The sequence below is a fragment of the Lissotriton helveticus genome, chromosome 4_1 (assembly GCF_964261635.1).
Source record: "Lissotriton helveticus chromosome 4_1, aLisHel1.1, whole genome shotgun sequence".
NCBI lineage: Eukaryota > Metazoa > Chordata > Amphibia > Caudata > Salamandridae > Lissotriton > Lissotriton helveticus.
This window is the reverse complement of record NC_136063.1, coordinates 1455382503-1455402491: the sequence shown is the minus strand read 5'-3', so window position 1 is coordinate 1455402491 and position 19989 is coordinate 1455382503. Positions and strand designations below refer to the sequence as shown.

The 19989-nt window shown below is 44.1% G+C and overlaps 1 protein-coding gene across 1 annotated transcript in view; it reads left to right on the top strand.

The window, feature by feature from the left end:
* SLC22A23 (solute carrier family 22 member 23) overlaps positions 1-19989 on the top strand; it is a 610381-nt gene that overhangs the window by 159338 nt on the left and 431054 nt on the right. Inside the window, exon 2 of the mRNA XM_078688041.1 lies at positions 12443-12546. Coding sequence (XP_078544167.1) covers positions 12443-12546 — 104 coding nt within the window. The remainder of the gene's footprint in view (positions 1-12442; positions 12547-19989) is intronic.

The window sequence follows — 19989 nt, the reverse complement described above, 5'->3', positions numbered from 1 at the left end:
CACAGGTTCCCAGCCTCCTCTGCGGCTAATCTTGATTCTGCTCTCATGCATGCAGCATCCGAATTGGCCTGAGTGCCCTGCATTTGTACTCCCAGGGAGACTGGGAGCCTGTGTCTGCTCTGGTTGAAGAGCCCTTCAGTGCACATGACCGTTTGGCCAGCCTGAGACGGCCGGCCAAACAGTCATGCGCACTGACAAAAGTGCTCTGCCACTCCCCCTGTGCATGGTATTCCCTGGCCCTGCCCCCAAGACTTCGCAGGAAAGGAAAACTAAAATGATAATAAACGATGTTTATTATTTATTTTACCTTGCCCTTTGTTTTGAGGCGGGGAGGCGACCCTCCACCACCATAGCGGAGGAGCTGCCGCTGCATACTGATGCTGTGTACACACTGGCATCATCACAGCAATAACAACTCTAAAGTCACTTCTAATATCTGAGACCTAACCTTCTATCTTATGTTTTTCTAACAGTCATCACCCTGAAAAGCACCATAGACATGCCCAGCAGCCGTGGTCGGTGAGCTGCCTCCGGTCACAAATAACAGCACCAACATTGCTGTGTATCGGTCATTACCTCTGAGCAGCAGGAATTCTGAGATGCACATCCCACAGTTTAAAGCACAGAACATTGATGGACTTGATATTCAGACCTGGCATTTAAACTTAGTGTTTTTCTCAGCTCAGCAGGAGATTTTGCATCTGCATTTATTCAGCCCGCCACACAGATCAGACGTATACTGCATCTCCTGTGGCATGAAGATTTGCAGGCAGTGCATCCACATTTTGTACCAGGCGTATGTTTTTGTAGGCACATTAATAGTACTTTGTATGTTTATGCATGGTATCTGTTATCCAGCATTTTATTCCACTCTGCCTTGTTTTAGGGGTCAAGTATGCGAGAGAGTGAGCTCTCACTTGGGAGACACTATTGTTTACAAAAAAAGGCTTACAGGTCACCCATAGCATACCACTTCTTGCTCCATGTCACTCTTCTTTGCAGCCTCCTTAATTAGCCGGTGCAGGCCAAACATCACGATCCTTTCTGTGGCGCATGGACCAAGTACAGCCTGATTCAACTTAATCAGTGCCTGTCCCCTGTTCTCGACGTGATTGAGGTACTATCTCTTCCTCCCTGCACCTCCCAATGCTTGCTGCTCCCTCCTTAGGGATTTTTTTCTGTGTGTTGTGCCAATTTGCAGGTTTCCTGCTTCGTACAATGTTACATCTTTGAATTTACAGATTGTTAATAAATGTATGCACTGATGTGCATCATGCCCACTTTTTGCTTTTCCACGATTTTTAAACATTTCACAATACACAAATGCCCAGTGTGCCTCCACTTCTGCACTTCTTGTTTTTCTTTTGTCTCTCAGCTGCTTGTTTCCACCCATCAATGCTACCACACACTCACCCTCTGTCTTGCATAACCCCTCAAAGTGCACCCTCACCCGCTGGCATTTTAATTTTCATAATTCACAGCCTGCTTTGATTGCAGTACTTTTGCATTTATATAGGCTCAATTTACATTTTTATGTACTGAAACATTTGTTACAAAAGTTAGCTGTACACACAGGTTATCCTGATTTTGAACCATCTTAATATCCTTTTTATATTGTTATTCCTTTCACATGCAGCCTTTCATGAAAGCCTGGGATATTACTGACGTTAACCATTATTTTCTGTCATTCTGGTCGTTGTTCACGTTTCATCTTAACGATTTGTCGACTTACAATCAGCATTTGCATTTCTTACTATCAATTCTCCTGTTTTCTTCACCCACGTTACACAGAAATCATTTGATGTGCAGAATTCTCCTCTTGTACCACAAAGATGTGAACTTGTATAGCTGCTCAACTGTGCATCCGGAGGGTCACTGTGCCTTCACATTAGCTCTTTGTTGATTTGCTAAATGTAAGAAATTGGGTTGTGGGTTGATTGGGCTGTGAGCCCTGATCAATCTAGAACCACAATCCTTGCCAGGATAAGGCACAAACAAACCCCAAATTCACCTGGGGCCTACCCCCTGGTAGCTTGGCACAGAGCAGTCAGGCTTAATGTGTAAAGTATTTGTGCAACACTTCAAACAGTGAAAACACCACACAAAAATATCCCACACTAGGTTAGAAAAATACAGCAAAACGACAAAAATTCAATCAGTAGAACCGGAGTTGCTGTTATTTATTTTTCAAAGAAGGAACTGTTAAATAGCGCTTAAAAGCAGAAAGCACCAACTGCCGCTATCTGGTGGTGCTTAAGCGTGTCAAATTAAAAAATTCAAGCTGACTGCGATGGAGCACAGGTCGTAAACAGACTCAGATTAGTCCCGCTGAAGTTTTACCCTCTTAAGTTTTAAGCCAAAAGTCCCGTTCACATTGGAGAGGGTCGCAGGGAACAAGGAGATTGTTGTGGGCAGTGGAAGGTATGGAGTGAAGAGTAGACTGGGTGTTGCAGGCAGTCTGGAGCTACGCTGTAGTGGTCCTCCGTGGGCAATCAATGCTTGCTGTGTGAAGAGATGGTCTGGTGGCAACTCTCACTGAATTTCGGTGTGAGCAGCATGGTTGCTGTGCAAACGGAGCAAGCACTAGGAGATGATGGACGGAGCACTGAAACTTTTCAGACATTGACCCCCAGTCACAGATCTGGCTTGAATCCATCATCTTTCTTTAGCTCACTGCGCCATCCCAGTTCAGACACAGCTATATGCAAATCAGTCTTGGCCCTCTGCTCATGGGAACAGTCCAGCCCGAACTGCCAAGCAATGTCTTCCCTGGACCCAGTGCTTGAAATGGAAAAATAGAAGTGCAGGTACTCTGTAGCAGAGTACCTGCTTGTTTCTGAGAAGTGCCGGTACTCTCCAATTAAAAGAATAGCATTTCTCTTGAGAAGTGCCGGTACTCAACCTCCCAAAATAAAAATGTGCCGGTACTCAGTACCGGACAGTACCGGCCCATTTAAAGCACTGCCTGGACCAGAAAGAAGCATCCTGGTATCGGTTTCTGGGTAACAGCCCTCATCAGCCAGGCTAGCTTGACTCCAGTGGCAAAGTGAGCAAGGGTCCCACATCTGGGCATACCCTGTCAACCTAGGGCAAACACAAGGAGATGATGGATGGAGTGCTGAAACTTTCCAGACACTCACCCCCCCCCCCCCCAAATCACTGATCTGGGTTGAATCCGTCTTTCTTTAACTCACTTCGCCACCCCAGTTCAGACACAGCTATATGCAAATCAGTCTTTACCATGTGCCTCATGGAAACAGTATAGCCCGGACTGCCAAGCCATGTCTTCCCTGGACTGGAAACAAGCCTCCTGGGACCATTTTTGGACTAACAGCCCTAATCAGCCAGGCTAGCTTGAATCCAGTGGCAAAGTGAGGAAGGGACCCACATCTGGGCATACCGTGCCAACTTAGGGCGAACAAAACAAACACAACAAGATGGTGGGAAGAGCGCTGAAACTTTTCAGAAACTCTCCCCCCAGTCACAGATCTGGGTTGAATCCATCATCGTTCTTTAGCTCACTTCGCCACGCCTGTTCAAACACAGCTATATGCAAAATAGTCTTGACCGTGTGCCTCATGGGAACAGTCCAGCCCGAACTGCCAAGCCATGTCTTCCCTGGACTGGAAACTAGCATCCTGGGATCGGCCCTCCTCAGCCAGGCTAGCTTGAATGCAGTGGCAAAGTGAGCAAGGGACCCACGTCTGGGCATACCCTGCCAACTTAGGGCGAAGCGTGAAGAGATGGGCTGGTGGCAACTCGCACTGAATTTCGGTGTGAGCGGCGTGGTTTTGATGCAAACGGACCCATTTTTGGTCGCAAAGATCCCAAAAACTTGGTTTCAAGAGCTCTTGAGACAAGGATCCAGGACCAGAGAGGCACCACTTGGGGATCAGGAACACGCTGCCGCTGGGTCCAGAAGTTGGTTTGGGAGCCTCTTATGTCTATGATTCACTCTGCGGGTCCTGGGTTCAACATGTAATTGCAGGTCTAGTTCTTCTTCCCCAGGCAATAGGGCAGCAGGTCTGCACAACAGGGCAGCGGTTCCTTTAGAGCAGAAGAGTGGCAGTCATTTATGGGGCCTCAAGTGAACAATAGATTTATTGAGGCAGACGCACAGCTATTTGGTGACGTTTGATGAAGTTCGATGGTTTTGGGGTGCTTCACAGGTGGCGTCCGGCGTCCCTAGACATCAAGCTTAAACTGAAATTCGTGTTCCTAGTGGTTCACTAGACTCATCCCTTTGAGCACACCTTCTGTTTCCCCCAGTGCGAAATGAGGGTTCCCACACAGTTTTATGTTCCAATTTTTCTTCAGTATTTATTTTTATTCATACTTATAATTTTTTTGTGATCATTTAGATTTCATCTTGACGGTTTTGTTCATATATATACATTATTCGACATGGTTATATGGTAAATCCAATGCATTTCGGGCCTTTAGTTAAGCCCTTCATCAGGGAATAACGCTGTGAAAAAATTAAAAATAATAAAACATACCATGAATAAACTAAACAGATACATCATGTGATCGATGTTTTTCAATGCAATGATCATAAATAATAACATTAGGTCAATGATTACATCATCAGCAATGAGATATAACTAGCGTTTAGACAGTTCTGACATTCGTAAATAACGTAAATGACTACTGGCGTCTGAACTTACATGTCTGTGTTTGTCTGGGTAGAGATCGTATCCTGTGAATGAGCTAAAACAGAAAGGCATGTGGGGGTCATTATCAGGTTCTATCGTGTTATATGGCTGTTTTCGCACTTTGTACTGAATCTCTCTGAAGCTACAAACTGACCTTAGTCGAAAGATATTTTGGTCCGTCTCCGTCCGTCAATGTGGTGGCGCCGTGGGCGTCTACCGGATCTATTTGTTGTTCCGCCTACGCGGGTCATTTAAGTAGTCCCACTCACGTGATTGTGGTGTTGGGGTGCTCCTTTTCCTTTTCTTTTGTCCCCTCCTGGGTCTCCTTTTTGGGCTTGACCTTGACTACCTCCATTAGATTTTTGTTCACACAAATACTTTGTAACACATAATACCACGGTTTATATTACTTTTCTCATAATATTTGTTTTGAACTCCCCTTTACGGTATTTTAGTAGACTGTCCACACACGTTCGAATTATACGATCTCTATCCACCTCACAATCACGTGAGTGGGACTACTTAAATGACCCGCGTAGGCGGAACAACAAATAGATCCGGTAGACGCCCACGGCGCCACCACATTGACGGACGGAGACGGACCAAAAAATCTTTCGACTAAGGTCAGTTTGTAGCTTCAGAGAGATTCCTTACAAAGTGCGAAAACAGCCATATAACACGATAGAACCTGATAATGACCCCCACATGCTTTTCTGTTTTAGCTCATTCACAGGATACGATCTCTACCCAGACAAACAGACACGTAAGTTCAGACGCCAGTCGTCATTTACGTTATTTACGAATGTCAGAACTGTCTAAACGCTAGTTATATCTCATTGCTGATGATGTAATCATTGACCAAATGTTATTATTTATGATCATTGCATTGAAAAACATCGATCACATGATGTATGTTTAGTTCATTCATGGTATGTATTATTATTTTTTATTTTTTCATAGCGTTATTCCCTGATGAAGGGCTTAACTAAAGGCCTGAAATGCATTGGATTTACCATATAACCATGTCGAATAATGTGTATATATATGAAAAAAACGTCAAGATGAAATCTAAATGATCACAAAAAAATTATAAGTATGAATAAAAATAAATACTGAAGAAAAATTGGAACATAAAACTGTGTGGGAACCCTCATTTCGCACTGGGGGAAACAGAAGGTGTGCTCAAAGGGATGAGTCTAGTGAACCACTAGGAACACGAATCTCATTTGAACAATAACATTTCTGCTGTGACCTTTTGCACATAGTCGCGTGCGTCTCAATGTTAGATTAGCTTCTCTGAAACTACTTCTGTTTACACATCTAGCTTCGCATAACATTACCACGATGCCTCGAACACCATGTACGAGGTCTCTTTTTCGCACAATGTACAAATGTTGTTCTATCTTCATCCACGGGGTGACAGGGCTATCTACATATCCATAACATTTTTAACCTATGCGTACATCACAAGGATGCTTTCTATTATAAATAATGAAGATCTCAAAAGATTAGCAGAGGAGGCACTTTAGCTGACACCGAGGGTCCCTGCATGCTGAGACTTCACCACACAGCGGTCTTACATATCGTGAGTGGTGTCCAGTGTATGACCAAGACGGGGTCCTACATTATCTCCCACCATGCAATGGAGTTGGATTGTCCCGGGGAGGAGGGATTCTTGGCTTTACACCTGCACACACAATGTACACGCAGAGTAGGGTTTACATAGTAGGAGAGCACCCAATTACTGCCTTGCCTCATATGCCTGCATATATAAATACTGTTTTAGCACCACAGTAGAGCTGTATCTACTATTTACTCTTTTGGTGCTTGTAATCACCTTCATCTGCTTCTGTCTACTGATTATCACTGCGCATGCATTTTATACAAGAACAATGTTGGTTCATATAAAGAATTCCCAAATACCTAGAAACCAAACTATCGAGAGCAGGAAGAAGCTGAGCACTGAGAATCTCTAACTAGCTTCTTCTTATACCTCCAAAGCTAAAGAAGAAATCACCCCAGGCATGCTCTTTCTCAGGAAATGCTCCATGGAGCTGGAACCCACTAAGGATCTCCACTGTAGCCCTCCTTTTCTTGCTTGGGATAAACCCCAGCGACTAGATCCTTCATTGTGATCACCTGACTCTGTCTCTAACCTGGCGCCAACGCGGCTTACCGTAATGCTGTATTCTTATGTACTCTTAGGATCGTTTCTTTAACTACCTTAATTGCTGTATTGTTCTGTACTCTTTTGTAGACTGTTTATGACCCACACAAATCCTTGCATGCACCTCGAGTAAACTTATGCACATAACATGTAAAGCACTCCGATGCCTTTGGGTTTAGCTAGCGCTATTTAAAACTCTAAATAAATATGTTCACTTTGTCTGCAAAACGGTGCCATGACTCGTCCTTTCACTAAGGCATAACTTTTAATGCAATACATCCAACATTTCTTTCAAACTCACTTTGCAGTTCCAACAACTTCACATTAAGATGTTTTGTTCCCTATGTATAATGGCACTTTTGAGTTATTTGGGACAAGATGTGCTATTTTCTCTCTATTTTCTCTTCTGATAAAATATCAAATTGGCCAACCGTCCTTGTGTACTCCCTCCTGAGGGCACCTCCAGATCCTTAATATTCGTACACATTCGCTGTGCCTTATGCACTCTGTTTGCTCCTGTGCTGCTTATCTGACATTCCACAGTGCAAGGATGCACAAAGTAGACACCCGCTGAGCCATATGGAGACTGTGCTCTTGCTCAAATTTCACATCGCACATTACAATTATGCATTTGTGGTTAATTTGTTTATTAACACCTACAATTATTAACTTCTACAATTCACATTACATCATAATTTATTTAAATTACAAATGCACTTCAGTACATAAAAACCAGTTATGCATCAATTTTTTATATTTTCACAACGCTCATTATATACATAGTGATCCTAAAGCATTAATTGATGGGTACATACATTTACCTAAACACTCCTTTAAACATACATTTTTCCATACAAATCAAAATAACTACTATTCACATTTGTAGCCTCTAAACATTTACATAAAAACTATGACTTATACAAACAAAATAATAAATGGGCATATGTAAGGCAATACCTGTTGGCTTTGCCAATGCCTGTTTTACATTTGCCCTTAGAAAGGTACACCTGCTGGCACGTCTCAGATTGGAGCTCAGCCGCGGTAACCTTGGCGCCATGTGACCTCCATCAGCGCAAGGCACGCGCCCGAAGTCACGTTAATGCCGCAAAACGGGCCTAAGGAATTTCTGGCACTCGAAAATGACCTAATTAATGAAACCTTTAGTTTAATAGCGGGGATTGCTGTGCTTTTGAAAGAGCAGCTTTCAGCGGTGTTAGAAGTTGGTCGTGAGGTTTAATGAGCCCTGGACTTGTGTTGCCCTGAAGTAAACTTACGTGCGTAAGTGTAGAAATTCATGTAGTCGCTGTGTAAAGGGTAATTATGGCTCACCGATCAACGTGAGATGTTGAAATAACTTTTCTAAAGTGCATTTAACCCTTCGGTGCCTTGTATGGGATTCATGCTGCTTTTCTGTGTCCAAGGAAATGGTCTTTTGACTTTGTCTCGTGTCTCCTGCATCTGTAACGACTGACTCCCTCCGCCCTACGGATGGAACAAGCAGTCTACTCCTTCCTTAGCATAATTTACACCCCCTTTAACCTTCCACACACCTCTCTGCAGCCCTTATACTTACTCCAGCATCTTACTGCTCTCCACACAGTGTCTCCGTCTCCTGGTGGCAGTGGAGTTTGCCTCTGCTTCCTCCTTGTTTTGGTGATTTCCTCAACCCACCTCACTCTGGTGAACCCTGGTGGGATGCTAGAAGTTTGTAACTAGGCCTCTATGTTGTGAAAGTCATATGTAGTTACCATGGGCATTAATCGAGCGGAGCAGCTGTTACCACCGCGTGGCACTTCTGTGCCTTCATGTCTTGCTCGACCTGGTCTCTAGTCACAAAGGCAGAGGCAGGAACTGAAGGTAAGCAGGGCCCTGAGAGCCATGTTCACTTTATGGAATGTCCATTAATTGCCCTTCCTCACAGCAGCTCTTTGGATTGGAAGGGAAAGCGGTCAACCATGTGATGTCATTAGAGGCGGATGGGACCAAAGTCCTGCTATTTTTGGTGAGTTGACGTTCATGGCAGTGGATCCTGTTTGGGGAAGGGACTTTGGGGGTTAAGTGAGTTCTAGAAGCATGTACGCTGAAGAACCCCATTCTCATGAGATAGGACCCCAGGGACAATTGCCCTGGGGCTCCTGGCAGTGTTGGTCAATGTTAGCCACGCATTAAAGGGCATTGTAAAGCTGTTGAATGAAGGAGCAGTGCCTGACACTCAGGGCATATGTCGCCTCAGCCCCCGAGTGCGTTCAAGACGCCAATGCAAAGGTACCTGACACTGTTGGACACAGGTCTACTTGCCACACTTTGGTACTGACTCCGGGCATTTTGTCTGACATTCTTCTCATTAGAACTAGGTCCTGCAGTGTAGGTGATCTCATGCCTCTGATGTCACACTCAAATACCTTAATACCCCTTTGGTCCATGTTGCACCTTGGTGCTTTTATGGTTAGCAAGGGCACTGGAAGTGGTGAATTTGGCCAAATCCCTGCACAGCATATGGTCTGATAAAAACACTCGCAAATGGCAAATGCAACATTTAGCTTCCATATTTAATTAAGGACACTTCAGCATTAGTCTATCGAGTGGCAATAGGGGCTAAGAAGGAGTATTGATGTGTGTCATGCTGCTTCTTGCCAGATTTATTGTTCCAATATCGCTTTTTATGTTAGCCTACCAGACTAGGCAGCTGTGTGATTTGCTAAAGACATATTGGAGACATTCAGAAAATTGACCTAGGAATGTATTCCGCTATTTGCTTACCATTGGCTTTGTAACTCACATATTTTTTACTTTCTATGGGCTGGCTTTTTTTGCTTTAGGCTGTCCAGCTCGAGTTCTTCCCTCCGTTTGCCCAAACCTTGTTTACCGTATTCCTCCAAAAACTTGCTTTCTCTAAACAGACCTTTAAATATTTTTCTGATCTTGTCACGTCTGCTGTGCATTCAAAGACAGAGGTCAAATGTCAGGCTGTCTTCAAGGGAGCTTGGTGTTTTTTTTTCTTTCTCTGACTGCAAACAGAGGATTTATGTGACAATACTGATGGCTAGTGGGGACCTGCTTGAGGAAGGCTGTGCAGATGGTTTTTTTTCTACAGCACAATAAAATTTAAATGGCTATCAATTAACTGTGCTGACGATCAGATTAATACATAGGGTGAATACATTTCCACACTTTATCGTTTGTGCGCTGTATACTTTTATCAGTAAAACTGTATGTGAGTACAAATGTTATGGTCATTTCGATTGTTTTCTGTAATGGCAGTATGCTACCATACTAGACATACTCCACGTTACCCTACTCCATTCTGTACCACGCCACTGCACTCTACTGTACACCACTTTGCACAAAATCGCTCCACTCAACACTAAATATCTACACTCTTCTCTAAACCACTCCACTCCTCTCTATTCTACATCACTCCACTCTATTCAAAGTGGGTGCACTCTACCCCCACACTACTATGCACCACTGCACTCTACACCACTTTGTACTACTCCACACGACCCTACTCTGCCACTGCCCTCTATGCCACTGCCCTCTATGCCAATGCACTATGTGCCAATCTATTCTATACCAATGCAGTCTATGCCACAATGTTCTTCTCTGCGCCAATGCACTCTGTGCCATTGCATTCTACACCAGTGCACTCCACACCATTCTACTATACACCACTGCACTCTATGACCGTATATACCTCTTCACTCTACTCTGAAACAATCTACTCTGCCACTGCAGTCTACGCCACTTTACACCACTGACCTCTACGCCACTGCACTCTATGCCAATCTACTCTGCATCACTTCACTGTACGTCAGTATACTCTATGCCGCTGCACTCCGCCACTCTGCTCTAAACCATTTCGCTCTGTCACTTTATTCTGCACCACTGCATATCACTGCACTCCACACCAATGCACTCTATGCCACTGTACTCAACAACACTCTACTCAGCAGCACTGCACTTTATGCCACTGCATATTGCGCCATTCTACTCTGTGCCACTGCACTCTACTCTGCCCCACTCTATGCCAATCATCTGCACTCTACACCACTTTAACCTACTGTGCACCACTGCACTATTCCAACTCCATTCTGTTCAACAGTAGGAAAAGTGTTGGACTTGAAGGCGAACATCGATCCAACAACGCTTTTGTTGCGGCAAGTTGTTGTAACGACTTGCATAGTAAATGAATGCATTGTAAAGACACATTTGTGGTTCGGACTGCGCTAAGTGGTTCAAGCCATGGTGTAAATACGGTTTCCCCTCCATAACACTCCACTGTACTCTACTTTGACACTCTAAGCCACTCTTCTTTACCCTACTAATGTTTAGCCATGCTGAACAGAAGCCACTCTGGTATACAACATTGCTAAACCAGATTGGGGAAGCCAATAGCTCTTTCATAGTAGACATATTGCCTTTGTCAATGCTAGTTATGTTGTTTATCCACTTTCTTTAAGTTACCATGACCCTTTGAGAAGTCACTGCAATGAAGTAAGGGGGTGAAGACCGTTATACGGGACCAAAAAACACGTTTACATTGACTTCCATTGCCTTTTTTGCCAATATGTATCCTACAACTGCTAAGCCAATCTACACCACTAGGGTCAGGGCACTTCGCCCCTTTTGGGGTGATGTGGCCTTTGGTGCTCAGTTATATGGGTCCAATAATGCATTTTGCACCCATTTTCCCCTATGTGGTCTTTTTTCACAAGGACTGGAACATATCAGTCTGTCTGAAAGTAACTCATAACATAATTGTTGTTTTGCCCTTGAATAAAATCTCTTTTGAACATTGTTTTTTTAATTAAAAACAAAATTGTATCTATTGTAATCTCATGATCAAATAAAAAAATAATTTTGGGTCCAATTTGTCCTTTTTCGGTGGATTTAGATGGAAAATGTGGATGGTCCCATAAAATCGAGGCTTGGGGATGCTTGTAGCGAAGTCAGTTGGCCACACGTGGCCCATGTATATAATGAAAAGAAAGGAGAAGAGAAGGTGTGGCCTAGCGTCTAGAGCTGTCGACCATTCAACTGGGGAACCAGGTTTGGTTCCTGTCCTAGGCTCAACCTCCTGGGCAAAATCATGTAATTTCCCTGTGCCTAAAAGAAGAAAAAGTGCAGCTCTGTTTATCATGTGAAACGCTCTAAAGCCAATCGTGCCAGGCTCGTGCTGTAAAAAAAAAAAACGGAAAGGAAAAAATCTGAACATTTTGATGTAATGTTGCGTTTCTTTTGTTTAAAACATAAAACATAAGGAACAGAATGTTCTGGCTCCCAAAGGCTTTTGCATCTATCCCAGGTGAAGAAATACCGCATTACTCACAAGTAGCATATTTGCTGACTTTGTCCACTAATTAGTGATGGCATGTACAAAGTCTCTTGTGATGTTGTGTGATCACTGCTGGGCATGGGAAGATGAGTTTCTAGATACCTCATGATCCTATTGACTATTTTTTTTGGTTTTGATCTTGAGGGCCAATCTGATATTGGGTATGGAAGATACATGGGGGAGGTATTTCAGAGTTGTTTTTTTTCGAAGTCTGAACTCTGCTGTCTTCATTCTTACCAGACCTACCCATCCTAACGTTATTCTATGTGTTTATTTTTCTTCTAGTGGGATCTTGTTTGCGATAATGCTTGGAAAGTTCATATAGCTAAATTCTCTCTTCTTGTTGGATTAATATTTGGTTACCTGATAACCGGATGTGTAGCCGACTGGTAAGTCCATCTTTATGCTTAGAACTTTACTTTTAAATTTGAATGCATTGTGGTCACTCTTTTGTCCCTTTTCTCCGTTACTTTCTTGCATGAGTCAAGGGCTACTGTAGCTGTGCATGCTGATACTTTGCAACGACACAGTATGTTTTTTGTTGAAAGTCAATACTTTTAGCCACACAGGTCTTTGTGAAATATCACCTTTCCCAATTTGCTATCTTTTAGTGGAACCTCTCAAATACCAATGGTCAGTTCCCTAGCCCCATGGTCATTGTAGTTTTCACTGGGACTCTCTGGACCTCTTACTCTTCCACCAGGCTTTCTTCTCGATTGAGCACATAGGGTTTAATTCTCTGTTGAGAGCTGAGATGAGCCCAGCCTAAGCATGTGGGCTTTGGAAGATTTGGTCTGGTAAACTGCTAGGCTAGATTCACACAGGTGAGAGACAGGCGTAATGAAAAAGAAAAGTGATTTTCTGACCCTCCCATTCTACATGCAGAGAGGATGAAAAAATATCATATAAAGCAATATAACCGATTGTAGTCAGCAGGAGGCATGGTTAAAAATAACCCTCTCCGTACGTCACAAATTCTCAAGCGCAAGGTGGTGTTTTGATGCAGTCGAAAGAAATGAAGAATAAGACTCGCAAAAAGCACCCCAACTCAGTAAATATTTTAACTTACCTTTTTGTTGCTGCTCTGCTGATCAGTGGACGCCAGATACAAGTGAAGGCAAAGTCCATACAAGAATTGGTAATGCTAATAAGTCTGGCGTTAATGGAATGTTGGATGGTAACGTGAACCAATTCAGGTAAATAACATGGGAATAGATGTGTATTTGTGTGGAAGCAAAGAACTGTAGAATAATATTGCGGTTGGTTAAAAGGAAAGGTGACAATTGCGCTGTGAAGCCAGACCTTAAAATTCACGTTGGCTTAATGACTACCCTCCTACCATCTCTGCTGCTGCTGGAGAAAAACAAAATAAATTATCTAGATATCTAGACACTTTAATAGCATTCCAATTAGCGTTGGGTGGTAAACTCTGCTCTGCCGGCAGAGTTCACTGAGTTTTGCCACTCTGTGCTTTGCCTGGTGGAGCACGGAGTACCCGAAAAACTACACCAACCGTAGGTGGCGGGGTTTTTCTCACGCAACTCACCAATCTTAAGTTGGAGAACGTGAGTGAGAAAATAGAGCACTAGGACGAGTCTCCGTGCAATTTCTCAACATGGGCGGTTGCAGCAAGTCGCTACTGCTCACGATGAGAAAGCTGCCGCTCGCGTTGAGAAAGCTGTTGCTCGAGTAGAAAATCTACTAAAGCAGCAGGAAGAAGCAGTGCCCTCTGGCGTATCACATGGTGCTGTTCGAGCTTTTACAGCATGGGACAAGCTCCTGGTACTAAAAAATCAGCGCGGAGTACCGAAATACCACCACTCGTGGAACTCTCCAGAATTTTGCAGAGTTTTTAGGTAACTACACAATGAAACCCCACAAGTACCACCCACTCCTAATTCCAATAACATGTGTGTGTGTGCCCCTGAAAGTTCAAGTTTAGGCAGCTGGATCAATAAATAAAACGATTACAGCTAGTGGAGGGCAAGCCCTTTTTTGTGGAAGCAACACAACTAATGCCCACCCACAATATGTACTCCTGGCTCCAAGCATGTGGGCGGAGCCAAAGTCCTTCTCTAGTGATCCTCACTTAATTGTTGGCTAAAACTGTGCTGTCAAGCCAGACCATAAAGAGAGGATCAATACTTTTGCTATTAGCTGCCTCTTCAAAAGAGCTGGGCCTTGTGCCTGCCATCTCTTCACAAATGCTACTTTCTCCAATATACGTGCTTCTGAAATTAGATAACCCTCACTTCCTCATAAACAGAATCGCCTTATTTCCCCTCTTCAGCTTAAACCAATATCCTTATGCTTAATACAAGCACCAGTACTAGTTCCTAGGTGATGTGTGCTTTTCTAAGCACAACCTGCCTACTGTCTGAGAAGTGTTAATACAACCCTTCTTCTATTGGTTAAAAGGTGTTACATTGACATTTCACTTTACAAAGAATTCCGTTTTACTAATTGTTAGTGGTACCATGTGTGCATGTATTATATAAATGGGAAGAACTCCAAAGCAACATGTAACAATAAGCCAGGACTAAAATGGATGTCAATTAACTGTATCAGTCCCCGTTAAAATCAAGAGTTAATTGCCAGAAAAATTATTTTACTACCAAAATGTAAGTTACTCCGAAATCAAAAGCATTTTCAGCTGGAAGCACATGATGCATGGGTGTATCATCGCGTTATGAATTTATTCCATTTTATAACTTGGATGACTTTTTTATTTGATTTTTTTGAATGTTGCAACTGTAAACAACGTTTGGTACAGAAACAGGATTCATTTTGTTCTGGAAGTAGGTTGGGTTATTGGGGCGAAAAATACTGTGGCAATTGGTAAAAGCTAAATCTACGAAATGAGCCTCCAAGTTAATTATCTGTGCTTATTGTCGCCGGGCCAGTTCCGGTGTGGAAACAAGCTATCTTTGCACCAAACGAGAAATGCTAAGTTAATATTGTACGACTGCTCTTTGAACATTAAGGAAATGACTTTCAATAACGCTGCATGTGACTTAAGAAAGAATGATGCACACTATTTACTTCCAATGTATAGGGAACACATAGGAAGTGAATTGAATGTTTAAATAATGTATATAAAGTGAGAGCACTTGCAGCGTTGCACTGTTCCAGCTTGGCAATAACCATTTGTTTACTGACACACAGATGTCACTATCAATCAATCAATCAGTGGATCTTGTAGAGCGCAGCTTGTTACCCCGGGGGTCTCCAGGCTCTGGGGGGAGCAGCCATATTCAAGTTAGTATGTCCCACACCAGGTGGAATTATCTGCACTGAATTACTATACCATTGTATCTTTACAGAGAAGTGCAGCTTAAGCTTCTAAGCAGCACAAGCACAGGGGCAGCTAAGAGGGAGAACTGGAATAGAAACTAGCCCGGGCACCAAAATGAATGTGGCCCACAGTAGCGAATCAGAGAGCCAAAAAGAAGTGACCCACATTCGGAGATCACGAGATACAATAAAGGTGTTGTGCATGGCATGGGAGAACTCGTTACTTTGTTAGCTGCAGGCAATGTTTGTGGAAATAAAGCAAACACAAAGTCCACCCGCACCGACCCCATTAGGGCAGCATTCCTCACTACCTTGCCTCGCCTCCCCCCTAAAGGCCAACCCTTACAACCCTGTTTAACGGCCCCCCTTTAAGGGCACATCCCGCTTAAACTGCTTCACATCGGTCCATCCTCCACCTATTCAGTAACACCTACACTATGGAGCGCACAGGCAAATGCACCTACTCTAACACATACCCCCACTCCATCACATACCCCAGCACCTCTCAAAAAAGGCAGCCGAAGGCTTCAAACACAACCTATTAAAATCTCATCCGGAAACCCCCATCTCTGACCCTTACTTCTCAATGAACAACGGGCTCATTAAGAACGACATCATGTTCTACACTAAAAGAAGAGCTCAATGGAGAAAAGCCTTTCTCGCTCTCTTTAAGTTTTCTAACCTGAAGAAAACAGCGCACGGTTTCGCCTTATCTATCCTCCCCTCCCTATTCTGCCACTGTCAATATCGATCATAATGGTATCATCCTAATCCAATTGAATAACCACAACCTCAACTTGATCTACCACATTTTTCCGCTCATTATAGAGAGTCACTCTTGCACATCCCTCCTCTCCATCCACTCAACAATGCACTCCACCTTACAACCACCTCACGTAGTTACACCACCAATTCACTCAACTTCCCTCCTCATCCTGCACTTTCGCCCCCACCATCCCCCCTCACCTCTACTCCCAGCACCCTCCTTCTGCTTAACAGTTCCCCAATTCCCCTTTGGATCCCACCTTCCCCCCTCACCCTGCCCTTTTGGACCCCCTTCACCTCAAATCCCAGCACCTCCCCTCAGCCTAACAGCCCCTCCAATTCCCCTTTGGATCCCAGCTTAGATACCCCCTAACCGCTCATCCTGATCTCCATATCTCACCCTCCCCCCCTACTCTACTCACAGATCCCACCCTTACCCCCACTGCTCTGGACACTCTCGTATCTTCAGAAACCACTGCACAGTCTACGCCCTTTGTCCACCCATCCAGTAATGAAACTATCAAGCCTGACACCAGACTTGACCTAATATTATCAGCCCTTCAACAGGTCAAATCGGACATCCGAACCCTTCACGACATTATTTTACTACAATCCAAGTCCTTCTGCTTCAAACAGGCACACAATCTGTCTCCATCCCCCAAGATCAATAATCGCATCCAACGCCTTCCTGCAAACTGCCAAGCTCAAGGTTCCCCATGTAGGAGCACAGTCCTACTCCCTAATGCCATTTTCCGCCCTATCAGGGGGCGAAACTTGCTATCTGATTCAGATCTAGGGACCCTTCTACAATCGTACGATCAGCCTCACCCCCCTCTGAGCATGGGACTTCCAGTTAACCTGCTTACAGACTCCAGGATACAATCCATCCCAACAACACTCATAGAGCCTCCAGATTCAATTCCAGAGGCATTGTTGAAAATAACCTCACCAGAATCCCCATCACAGCCGAACCCACCTCAGTACTCTCCGAGCCACGGCTAAGCTGTATCCTCCTAAACTGCAGGTCCGCCTCTAGACCTGCAGCAGATATAGCTAACTTACTTCTCACGAACAAACCTGACATTATGATCCTAACAGAAACCTGGCTAAATGAAACCTCTACTCCCATCATGGACATTTTGCTACCCCCTAACTATGACATAACCAGACTAGACCGAACAGACAGGCCAGGCGGTGGGCTAGCCTACATACACCAGATCTGCCCAACAGTGACCAACTCAAATGCCCCTGCTTTAACCCCTTCGACCCTCATGACGAGCCCAGCTCGTCATGGAGTTTCCATTGGTTTCAATGGAAAGTCAATGGACCTACTCGCACACCCCTTAGCATCCAAGTGGTTAACATCGTGCGAATACCTATGCTTAAACATCGCCCGCAACAACAACAAACAAATATGCTCTTTAGACGCCTTTTACCATCCTCCGGGAGATAACCTCACTTTCATAGAACAATTCATGGACATTCTAGCTTCAAACGACAACCAACATTTTCAGCAAATTTTCTTAGGGGACTTCAACCTTCACTGGAACGACCATAACGACCCGGGTGTAAACAGCCTCAAAGCCTTCCTCATGGACCTCAATTTCAACCAAATTTGTAACAGCCCGACACACGACAAGGGCGCAACTCTCGATCTAATAATCTCCAAAAAGGACTCCACTCAGCTCGATACTCCCTTGCGACTGGTTTGACCATAATGTCATTACATTCCAAGTCTTGGAAACCATTAAACGACTCCCTACACAACCCCTGAGAACTAAGATCTGGAAGAGAAACCTGAAAAACGTCGGATCTGATCTTGCAGCCTTAGCTAACTCAAACCCTCTCAGTCCCCTGGAAGACCTAACTGATGTACAGGGGCTGACAAATCACTACTTTCACTCCATAAACAACCTCCTAGACAAAATTGCCCCACTGCAACTGAAAAGAACCTCCTCAAAAGACTCTAAACCATCGTACGATGGGAGGCTAAACAATGACTGACGCTCTCTTAGAGTAATTGAACGTCGCTGGCGAGCTACACCCTCTACTGACCTCCTCAAACTTCTAAGAAAATGTAGGAACGCTTACTTTAGAAAAATCAGAAAATCCAAGATCGATTTCTTCAGGTCTCAACTAGACCTAGCCAAGTACCGCCCCCAAAAACTATTCGATCTTATCAAAGACAAACCAAGAGCCTACCTAATGTGCTCATTGACAACCCTCTTTCTCCTCCCAACTGTGATGAATTTGCCTCCTACTTTGCCTCGAAGACAGAATCCATTAAATCAGATTTACTCATGGACCTAATATCCATTTCAAACTTAAGAGAGCTCATCACTGCCCCTAGCTGGTGCCCCAGCTAATGACCTCCCGTTATTTAAGCTAAAAAAGAATGCATCTTGGTCCCACGTCAACATTTACGGTGAAGATACCATATTAAAGACGCTAAACGCGCTGAAACCCTCCAATCGCTTCACGGACACGCTCCCTGCAAACTACATAAATGACTTCATTCCTCTCTTACTACCCCTCTGGACCAAGATCATTAACACATCCCTTTTTCAAGGATCCATTCCAGACATCCTGAAAACGGGTCAGGTCTCGCCTACCCTAAAGAAAACCACAGCGGACCCCTCGGACCCTAATAACTATTGTCCGAACTCTAACATCCTTATGTTAGCCAAACTCTTGGAAAAATGAGTTAACATACAACTGAACAGTCACATTGATCGAGTCATGGCACCAAATCAGCCAGGACACCTGTATTAGATGACGCTCTAAAAATCTTAGCCCAAAATGAAGCCTGTCTTCTAATCCTACTCGACCTGTCATCTGCGTTTGACACAGTCAAACACGAAAACTTGCTGGATCTCCTGAAACACAGAATGGGTTTGTCTGGAGATGTTTTCAACTGGTTCACCTTTCCTTCAAAATAGATCCCAAAGATTCAAGGTCAACCAATCCCTGTTTCTCCCCTCGCCTGTCGCACTGGGAGTTCCACAAGGCTCTAACCTCTCTCCAACTCTGTTCAACCTTTTCATGGAACCTCTTACTGATTTTCTCAGGCTCTCCAAGATACACTTCCACATGTATGCGGACGACACCCAAATTTACATCAAGATCCACTCTCTGGAGGGCATCAAATCACTCAACACCACACTTCTAAAAACCCAAACTTGGCTGGCTGAAAACCATTTGTTACGTAACTCCCTCAAAACGGAATTCCTTTTAATCGCTCCCCCCAAAAAAACTCACTCTATCCTGGACTGGATGAAGCACCTAACAGCTCTCAATGGACAACCACTCATAGTCGACTCAGCAAAATCTCTTGGGGTAACGCTGGACAATCAACTCAAGATGCAGAATTACATCAGTGCCTCAATAAAAGGAGCCAACATCCACCTAAAAACCCTGCGAAAACTGAAACCCTATCTTCCCGCCCACGATTTCAAACAAGCTGTTCAAGCACTAGTTATCCCCCGCCTGGAATATGGAGCAGTAACCTTATGTGGCCTCCCAAGATCATCGACAGCCCCGCTAACAGCCATGATCAACTCAGCGGCGAGACTCATCACCGGCTCTAAGAGAAACGCCCATATATCCCCAGACCTGAGAGCCCTCAACTGGCTTTCGTTTGAAGCCAGAATTTTTTTGAAAATCGCATGTATGACGCACAAGGCCCTCCACCACAACGCCCCACAATACCTAGCTCAAAAACTGGTGCTCTCAGCGGGCAGCAGAACTTCCAGGAGTGCCAAGACTCTTCTCCT